The sequence below is a fragment of the Corvus brachyrhynchos genome, unplaced genomic scaffold (genome assembly GCF_000691975.1).
Source record: "Corvus brachyrhynchos isolate BGI_N302 unplaced genomic scaffold, ASM69197v1 scaffold147, whole genome shotgun sequence".
Classification (NCBI taxonomy): Eukaryota; Metazoa; Chordata; class Aves; order Passeriformes; family Corvidae; genus Corvus; species Corvus brachyrhynchos.
In genome coordinates, this window is record NW_008239105.1 from 539280 (window position 1) to 549483 (window position 10204).

A 10204-nucleotide genomic window follows, 5' to 3' on the forward strand; every position below is an offset into this window, starting at 1 on the left:
AGCAGGAAGTACTAAAAGGCTTAATATACATGTACATAGTTAAGATATAGATTTTGTGGAGGTCAGGATTGATAACATCATGTGGACTTTTCGCTTTTCTGATTTTTCTGCCAGGATTCCTGACCTCATTTTTGACTGCCTTTTCATGTGAACTAGGTAACTGATGTCTGAGATACACTGTTTAATATTCCACAGATCAAAAAATGTGCTCTGCCTAACGTATTTGGTCTTAACTAAGAAGACTGTGATGCAGAGGCCATATTTTTGATAGTCCAATAGTCTTTTCTGCCTTTAGTATCTCTTAAAGTAAGTCAGCCTCTGATGTCCCTCAGTTCTGAAAAGAACATCAGGTATAAACATGACTGATGGGATAGTAGATTGGACAAATACAGCATTAATTTGTAATGAGTTCTGTAATATGGTTGTCTATGCAAAAAAATGGACTGAAATGTCAGCTTCCTTCCACCCACTCCAAAGAACACTATCATATTGACCTTTGATTAGCTTTTTGGGCCCAAAAGTGAGTATAAAATGGCAACACTCATTTGCCTACAAGGATACTCCTCACTCAATCTGTACTCATGCTGCAATAGATGGAAATATTAGTTTTACTTTGGGAAAGAAGCTTGTTGAAGAGGGATGGAGGAAGAGAAAGGGAGAGAGAAAGAAAGAAGCAGAAGGAGAGAAGCAAGATGGAGAGATGAATCCTCCTTGGTTTTGTCGTTCATTGTGACGGAAATGTTCTTTTAAAATACACTACTGACTTAGGAAGACTTGTCTTTGACATTCATTGCACAGGTGTCAAATCAAATTTTATCTTGCAATGTCTTGTGCACTGGAGCAAAGCTCATGTGACATTTTGTAACATAATGCAACATAAGGTAATAAATCATAGTGAAGTGAATAAAACCTCATTTTTTGTGTATGTGTCTTGAGGAGGGGAAAGAACTAAATGGCACAGTGCTAATTTTATGGTGCTTCTATCATTGTTACGAAAATATTTTTTTTCCTCTCCTCTCCTTGCTGAGGGACTATTTATCAAAATAGTTCTTCAAACTAAAATTCTTTTTCACCTAATTTTTGCATATGTATTGTGCATCTAGTGGGTCGCAAACTTTTAGAAGAAAATATAGGCTTGAGAGCTCAGTAAAACTCCTCCGAGTAACAAGACAGACTTTAAAGTGTATTGATCCCAGAAATAAACCTCCTTTCAGCTAAGTGAAAAATAATTAATCTGTTGTGCAGCTGTGGTTTCTGAAGCAGTAGTGTAGGAAAATGAAAGTGCAATTCAGAGTGAGTTTGTTTTTCTTAGGTACATCAGTGAAGAATTGGAGTGCAAGTTTTGGGAAGAACTTTGTGGTGAATAGGTCTGTCTTAGGTGGGAATAACCGAGATTAGTCTCCAGGAGGCCAGCAGCACTCCGCTCATGTGCCTAACTGCACTCACAATACCACGCTCACTAAGAAGCATCTGCTGCCTGCATGTGGGGACTCTGCCTTTCCTTTGTGAGGGAAGTCTGTTATGTCAAAGGTGGACTGGAGTTTAAGAGACTTTCAGACAAAACTCTTTTGCTGGATGTTGGAGATACCGGCCTTGGGATTGCTGTGATTGCTCCTAAGCACCCTAGAGAAGCATCACTTTTAGAAGGGCTATATGCTTAAATATTGCTCCATCTAAGCAAACAATCTCAAGATGTGTTCCTCCTCACTTGCAGCTTGTCAAATGAAAAAATAAAGAAAGAAAATTGAATTTTTTTCCTTACTTTAGTTCAGAATTCAGGTAAGGACTACTGTGCATTGACATTTTATCATCATTTTAAGTGCAAGTTGTCAGTTGCAAGACATTGTGAACTTAAGTGATAATATGACATATAATATGACTGGTGAAGTTGTAAAATAAAAAATAAATTCAAAAAGGGAAAAAAAGAAAAGAGGTGCTGTAATTCCTGTCTGTAGGTATCCTGCTCTCTATTAATATAGAGTGTGCCTCTGAGAAAAACTGATGTGACAAAGTAGAATTACTATTTGGAAAGTGATAAAAATTGCATAAAGCAAGTTCTGCATATATAAGTGTACTAAACAGTTCCTTGGAAAAACATGTTATCATTTAAAAGTATACACAATAGTTTTAAAGCAGTGGAATTCTTTTTACTATGAATTATTCATCTCCTGTACTCATCATGTAAAGGGTTGGTGACTTTTTTTATCAACAAAATACTTTTTATTGACACTAAGAACAGCATTTAATTGAACCTCTTTCCCCAATTATCGTCAGAAAAGAGCTTACACTTGCGCTTTGGAAAAATGTTTTAGGAAGATTTATCAGAGCTGCAAAAAAAGCTGTCCATGAACTAATGGAGTTATGGTTCTCTCTCCACCAGAACCTAGAATGGTCACTAATTCCTTTCTTTGCTCTTTTGGTGTTTGCAAAGGGGTTCACTAAAGCCTGAATTGATATAATTATTGGCTTGGATTGTTAGAGATTTAGGCCAGATGGCTGTGGGTTTCTAAAGTCCCAGTTGCTTGTGTTAGCTTTTCTAGTTTGCCTATAGGGTTTGGGGATCAGCAATTTGAAAGGGCTGCAAACTTGTAAAACAGTATTATTCATGGGGGCAGAATGTTCATCAGCGTGACCCAGTACTAAATACATTCATTATGGGCATTTCTATTCTGCACAATTTGCCACACGGTGCTAGTTTGTGGAAGAAAAAAAGAAGAGACAATGGCTTATAAAATGCTTTTGAATGCTTAAAAAGAAGGAGAGTTCACACTGAGCCTCCTCTGCTTTCTTTTTCAGCAAAAACCTTCTTAGTGACTTTGGCTGAGCTCCGCTGAGAGTAAGTAAATTGGGCGAATAAGAGATTTGCTCTTTACATTTTTGAATATGCCGTGGGGGGAACATAAGAGAGGGAGAAGAGCAATAAAAGAGTGATGTATTCTTATGGACAATGCTAATAAAAAAATGGACAAAGATAGCAGAAAAACAAAGAGAAACACAGCAAGCCTGTGAATAAAATGATAAAAGCATGTGTAAAAAGGAAGTAGAAGTCACGTAAATAGATAATTTGAAATGAGAAGAATGCATCAGCTTCCATGTCCTGAACGCAGCCTGAAGCTTATGCACGGATCTGTAACATTTCTGATGTGCACAAAATACATGCTCGACTCAGACATAAGATTGTATTTTTGTGTGCAAATGTGTGGGAGTGTAAATAGTTTTCTGCAACATCAGAGAGGGGAGGAATTTGTCATTTTCTAAACAATCTGTCTTGTGGCTTCCTTTCCTTTAAAACACTTGGCATGTAGAATGTATGCTTAGCACAGACTGTCACGGTGGAGCATGAAGTGCTGTTTCAAATAGGATGAAAAAGATCATTTGAAGTAGCACTGGAACAGCAAATAAAAAAGCTCAAAGACAATTGCACACACGAACACACAGAGGAATGGGGCTCAGGCAGAGGCAGCTGCGCTGAGGGCAGAGATGCTGCAAGATGCAGCCGGGGAAGGACCGGAGAGTGCAAAATGTTCCTAACTTGGGAAGAAGGAGGACGGGTTTCGTGGAGTGGAGGTGCTCTCGCTGGGCTCCGGACAGGAGCACATATATTGGGAACATGCCGGTTATAGGTAAACAGCCAGCAAGAAGACGCTCTTGCGGCACGGATAGCAAGACGTCACCCCCAGCTCTTGTGCTAAGCAAACCCACTTAAAAGCTCCCAGCGAGTTAAACAAGCGGGAACCTAAAAGTATGTAAATAAGGAGCGCGATCGCATTTCTCGTGGCAGGAAGGGGAGGAATTAAAATCACAAAACCCCTCTTGAAACTGCCATGAAAATTCGGAGGGTAGGGAGGAGAGACGTTGACTTAAAGTTGCCCATTAGTCATTTGTGCCCCCCAACTCCCATCCTTGGCGGAGAGCGGGTGCTGGCCGAGAGGACGCCCCGCTTGCCCCCAGTCCCGCCCCGGCGCTCGCTCAGCACAGGCCGGGCAAAAGCTTTGTCTGGGGACTTGGTGTGAAATTGCGGGGGATTTTAGGCTGGAGCCAGCGAGGGAGAGCGTTCAGTCCGGCGGCGAGTGCGGAGAGGGAGGGGACGACGGGCTGCAGCTCCATCCCGCCAGCTCCCGGCGGTCCCTGGATGCTAACGGCGGGAGAGTAGCACGCTGCCCCGGAACACCTCAACCTGGAAGAGGAGCGCTGAGTCAAATGAGAAAGCGTGGATTGCTTACAGATTGTATCTGGATGTCCCGGCACGGTGTGTATAAAAATAGCAAAAAGTTCTCTGATCTGTAAGTTATTAATACTTGGCTTGCTAGAAAAGGCGTTTTCAAGTTGGAAAGGTTCTGATGTGCTCTGGGTTTAAGGTACCGAAGGAAGGCAAAATAATTGCTTTTTAATTGCAAAAACTTACAAATGTATCGAATCGGCAGTGAAATGCACTTTCTATTCATTTTTGCACTGATCATAATATCTTGCAATAATGCTGTGCTGGGCAAGAACTTGAAATACAGGATTTATGAGGAGCAGAAGGTTGGATCAGTAATTGCAAGACTATCGGAGGATGTTGCTGATGTTTTATTAAAAATGCCTAACCCTTCCTCAGTTCGGTTTCGAGCCATGCAGAGGGGAAATTCTCCCTTGCTTGTAGTCCGTGAGGATAATGGAGAAATCAGCATAGGAGCTAAAATTGATCGGGAACAACTGTGCCAGAAAAACTTAAACTGCTCCATAGAGTTTGATGTGATCACTCTGCCCACTGAACATCTGCAGCTTTTCCATGTTGAAGTTGAAGTGCTGGATATTAATGACAACTCTCCGCAGTTTTCCAGAGCTCTTATCCCTATTGAGATATCAGAGAGTGCAGCTGTAGGAACACGGATTCCTTTGGATGGTGCTTTTGATCCAGATGTGGGAGACAACTCCCTTCACACTTACTCCCTTTCTGCAAATGATTTTTTTAACATTGATGTGAGAACCAGGACTGATGGTGCTAAGTATGCAGACCTGATCGTGGTTAGAGAGCTGGACCGTGAGTTGAAGTCGAGTTATGAACTCCAACTCACTGCCTCTGACAAAGGAGTGCCTCAGAGATCTGGGTCATCCCTACTGAAAATCAGCATTTCTGATTCCAATGACAATAGCCCTGTGTTTGAGCAGCAGTCGTATATTATCCAGCTCTTGGAAAACTCTCCCATTGGGACTTTGCTCATAGACCTCAATGCTACTGATCCAGATGAGGGCGCCAATGGGAAGGTCATGTACTCCTTTAGCAGTCATGTGTCTGCCAAAATTACAGAAACTTTTAGGATAGACCCAGAAAAAGGTCACCTGACCCTGCTGAAGCAAGTGGACTATGAAGTAACCAAATCTTATGAAATTGATGCTCAAGCTCAGGATATGGGGCCAAATTCTATTCCAGCTCACTGCAAAATTATAATTAAAGTTGTGGATGTGAATGACAACAAGCCAGAAATTAACTTAAATCTGATGTCCACAGAGAGAGAAGAGGTAGCTTACATTTCTGAAGGGTCACCCCTGGACACCTTTGTTGCCCTGGTCAGAGTGCAAGACAAAGACTCTGGTGTGAATGGAGAGATCGTTTGTAAGCTCCACGGGCATGGCCACTTTAAACTTCAAAAGACTTACGAAAATAACTATTTAATCTTGACTAATGCCACTCTAGATAGGGAAAAGAGATCTGAATACAGTTTGACTGTAATAGCAGAGGACAAGGGAACGCCAAGTCTCTCCACAGTGAAACACTTTACTGTCCAAATCAGTGATGAAAATGACAACCCACCCCGCTTCCAAACAAACAGATACGAAGTTGTTATCTTGGAAAATAACTCTCCAGGAGCATACATCACATCAGTCACAGCCACAGACCCAGATCTAGGCGACAATGGGCAGGTGACATACACTATTTTGGAGAACTCTGTTTTGGGAAGTTCTATAACCACCTATGTGACCATTGATCCCTCCAACGGGGCGATCTATGCCCTGCGGACCTTTGATCATGAAGAAGTAAATCAAATTGCCTTCGTGGTCCAAGCTAGGGATGGAGGGAGCCAGCAGCTTGTTAGCAACACCACGGTTGTACTCACCATCATTGATGAAAATGATAATGCTCCTGTCATCGTGGGGCCAGCGCTGCACAACAGCACAGCAGAAATCTCAATCCCTAAAGATGCTGAAATTGGCTTTCTTGTCACCAGGATAAGGGCTACAGACAGAGACTCTGGTATGAACTCTGAACTCAGCTGCTCCATAGCAACTGACAAGGAAAACAGCATCTTTGTGATGGATCCCCAAACTTGTGACATCTCTATCAATGTGAGTGTTGGATCAGTTCCAGCAAAACAATGGGAGGTTTTAGTAATAGTCCAGGATAAAGGCAGCCCTCAGCTTAGTACTAAAGCTCTTCTGAAATGTACCATTTTGGAGCATGTTTATTCATTTTCAAGCACCGAAGCAACTTTGGTAAGCCAACCCTCCCTGGACATCTCCATGATAACGATTATATCCTTAGGATCAATATGTGCTGTGTTGTTGGTTATTATGGTTATCTTTGCTACGAGGTGCAATCGAGAGAAAAAGGACACCAGGTCTTACAACTGTCGTGTGGCTGAATCAACCTACCAGCACCATCCAAAACGTCCCTCCAGGCAGATCCACAAAGGGGACATAACACTGGTGCCAACGGTTAATGGCACTCTACCCATCAGATCTCACCACAGAGCTTCGCCGTCATCGTCCCCGGCCCTGGAGAGGGGTCAAATGAGCAGCCGGCAGAGCCACCACAGCCACCAATCACTGAACAGCCTGGTGACCATCTCCTCGAATCACGTGCCCGAAAATTTCTCCCTCGAGCTCACCCATGCTACACCGGCTGTTGAGGTAAGGCCCAGACCTTGTTTTTGCACATCCATTTATGCAGGCACTCATTTGGGAGCATACACATACCCCTGCATGCAATCTGTGAGAGCAAGAGACAGTCAGGTCTATGCTTCATGGGAATGTGTTGTGGATTTCTCTTCAATGTCATAGCTTTTCAGTTTTAGTCCAATATCAACAGAGTCCATTACCCTGGGGAACAGGGTTAAATCTATTGTTAATTGCATTATTCCTTGGTTCTTCTCTGTAAAGTCAAAACAATGGAGTGGAACATAGTGCTCTGCACTGGTTAACTGTTCACTCTTTCTTCCTTGCCTGCCCTCTCCCTCTGTACAGCTCCATCTGAGAAAGAGTGCCTGAGTATTTATATTCAGGAACAATCCAGGAAACTCTTTTATTAATGGGGGTGAAGAACTAAAAGGTTCTGACACAGTTTGAGTACAGCTGTTGTAAAATATGATCACTGTGTCTCAAACTTTGAGACTCCCTGTCTCAGTTTTTACTGGAAATGCTGGGTCATGGCTTAAATAAATAAAATCTGTGTCCTGGTAACTCTTTACATGTAAAGCAAGGCCATTTTGTTTTGAATAAGGATCCTGGAATGATAAAGGCTTGATTCTAATATATTAAACCAAAACAAAACTCTACCTCTGTTTAAGTGCTTGTTTTACTTGTTAAGGAATTAATTATTATGAGTTAAGAAGCTAATGAACAGCAGTGAACTTCCTTATTGTACAGAGTCTTCAGATGTTTCCCGTGTCAGACACTACACTACCAAATAGTCTGTTGTACTGCATTATATATGTGCAGGAATTTGATTTAATTAAATCTTAAAGGAGAAAAAATAAACCACAAACAAACCTGAGAATCAAATTAGTGGTTTTAAAGCTAGGAGCTTGAGCTTTTATTTCAAGGAATCAGTCTTTTCACCTTTTCTTTAGCAGGTTTCTCAGCTTCTCTCCATGCTTCACCAGGGCCAGTATCAACCAAGGCCAAGTTTTCGAGGCAACAAGTATTCCAGAAGCTATAGGTAAGAATCCAGACTGTTCTGCTACATATGAATGTACACAGATCAGAAAATACAGACATGTATTTTTAAACAAAAAGTGGACTATAACATACTTGACATAATATAGTTCTCCACAATTCTCTTTACAGATATGCCCTGCAAGATATGGATAAATTCAGCTTGAAAGACAGTGGCCGGGGTGATAGTGAAGCTGGAGACAGTGATTATGATTTGGGGAGAGAGTCTCCAATTGACAGACTTCTTGGGGAAGGATTCAGTGACCTTTTCCTTACAGATGGGAGAATTCCTGCAGGTAAGAGCACAATGGAAGCTGAGCAGTTTATTTACAGTACTGCCTGGCTGTCACTTTGATAAAACTACTACTGAGAAAGCAAAAACTCTTTAGCTTTCAAGTCCTGTGTTTCCTTCCTTTTTCACTCTGCTTCATGATAAATACTGAGTTGAAGCCTTGACATGTCTACTAAAATGAAACTTCAGATAAAATTGCAAATCTACCCAGAGCAATGCCTACTTTTTTGTTACTCACATCTTGAGCTGGCTCCAGATTCCTCCTAAAAGTATGATCTGCTCCAAGTTCTTAGACTTTTAGTGACTGGGTGGATGTTTTTGCAAAGCCAGGCAGTTGTGGTTTGTTAAAAATACAGTGAACTATAATTTGGGAGATAAGTTTTCCACAGTGGATTTGATCCATATGATACAAACTTTTACCATTTAGAAATTGAGGGTGAAAGTGGACTGGAAATATGGATGGAAAAGAAAGAAAAGTGTTCTTCCCACTGAAAAATGAACTTGAGTGGCAAGGGAAGGATCTAAATATGTCCCAGATTTTAAATCTTGCAACCCTAATTTCTGGAAGAAAGAGCTTAAGAGGTACAGTTCAGGGGCAGAGGGCCGAAAAGAAAATAAATTAGAAAAGGGTGAGTGGCAGTAGGATAAACACACATATACATATTCATATGTATGAAGTATTTCTTTTAAATTTATGCCCAAATAAAAGTTAAATAAAAGGTCATGGGAATTCATGCTTAGTATAGATAGAAGAATTCTGTGATTACTTTAATAATTATACAGGTTGTATATTTTGTTGTAATAATTATCTGGTTGTACCCTGGATCTTGTTCTTACTTGAGATCATACTTAGTTTTCTCTGTATAACCAGAGGGCCAGATAATTTCAGTAGGATTCACTGAACCAAGTTTATAAATTTAACAAGTTTAGTAAAGTAATTTTATATGTGGAGGCCCTTTGCTTTGGGGGGTGGTGCAGCACATGGCCCTCCTAAAGTGACCCCCATGTATTAACCAGGGCTGTTACACTAGGCAAGACAGAATGCCAAAAGTTCAAATTGTTTTTCTTATACATTTTAATTTTAAAATTTTCTGTGCATATTTTGCTCCAGTTTAGGTCTTGTATCACATACCCAGCTATTCACCTACCTCCTCAAATGTGCTCAAAACTGGAGGCCTTGAAGGGTTACTCTGTTTTCAGAATCTTTAACCTAAATCTGGAGTCCTAATATATTTTTATCCTCATCCTCCCTAACTCCTACTACTTATTCCTCTGCCAGCTAGGATGAGACATGTCTCATTCTCTCCTATGCTTTAGCAAGGAGGCAGGGAGGGATCTCCTGGAGCTCTCTGTTGCCTGGGGAACTTCAAGTGCAATGGTGTTTGCACTGGCATCCAGCCCTGCTGCTGCGAGGGAAGAGCGATCCCTTTACAGTGGGCAGCTGGGGGCTGCCAGCAGACAGGAATGGTTGTCCTCTTAGCTGGCTGAAATGCCCATGACCCATTTTCAGTTCTTACAATTCCTTCTCTAAACAGTAAGCCAAAGGATAGGATTTCCAAAAATGCCAGGCTAATTACATTCAAAGTAAGGGAAACTCCTCTCAGTGTGGAACCTGGTTGAGCTATCAAGATTGGTATTTAATCTTACCCGGATGTCCATTTACTGCTATGCCTGGCCTTAATCCTTCAGATAAGTCTGTTGAACCTGTTCAAATGAGACCTGAATTGATCTACAACCTCAGTATAAGAAAAGGAAAAGATAACTTCCTGAAGGTTTCCTGTTCTCCATTTCGAAAGGTTTCTGCATTGTCAGTCTGGACACAGGCAAAAATGCTGTGGGAAGGCCCTTTCAGTTTGTCTGTTTAAGGTGGAACAAGAAAGGAATGGAGCCAGTCTCTCAAAAATCCACAAATTACATGATCAGAAAGTTCAATAACTGTCCTTGAAAGACTTGTTTATTTTTCTTTTTAAATCTTAACCAACAAGCATTATATTCGGG

General features: G+C 41.3%; 1 protein-coding gene across 2 annotated transcripts in view; it reads left to right on the forward strand.

The window, feature by feature from the left end:
* Positions 1 to 4407: 4407 nt before the first annotated feature.
* Positions 4408 to 10204, forward strand: part of PCDH18 (protocadherin 18) — a 9504-nt gene continuing 3707 nt past the window's right edge. Inside the window, exons 1-3 of one of the 2 annotated variants that reach the window (XM_008637694.2) lie at positions 4408 to 6891; positions 7830 to 7918; positions 8047 to 8210. In XM_008637694.2, coding sequence (XP_008635916.1) covers positions 4408 to 6891; positions 7830 to 7918; positions 8047 to 8210 — 2737 coding nt within the window. The remainder of the gene's footprint in view (positions 6892 to 7829; positions 7919 to 8046; positions 8211 to 10204) is intronic. The other variant, XM_008637695.2, reaches the window with a different exon arrangement.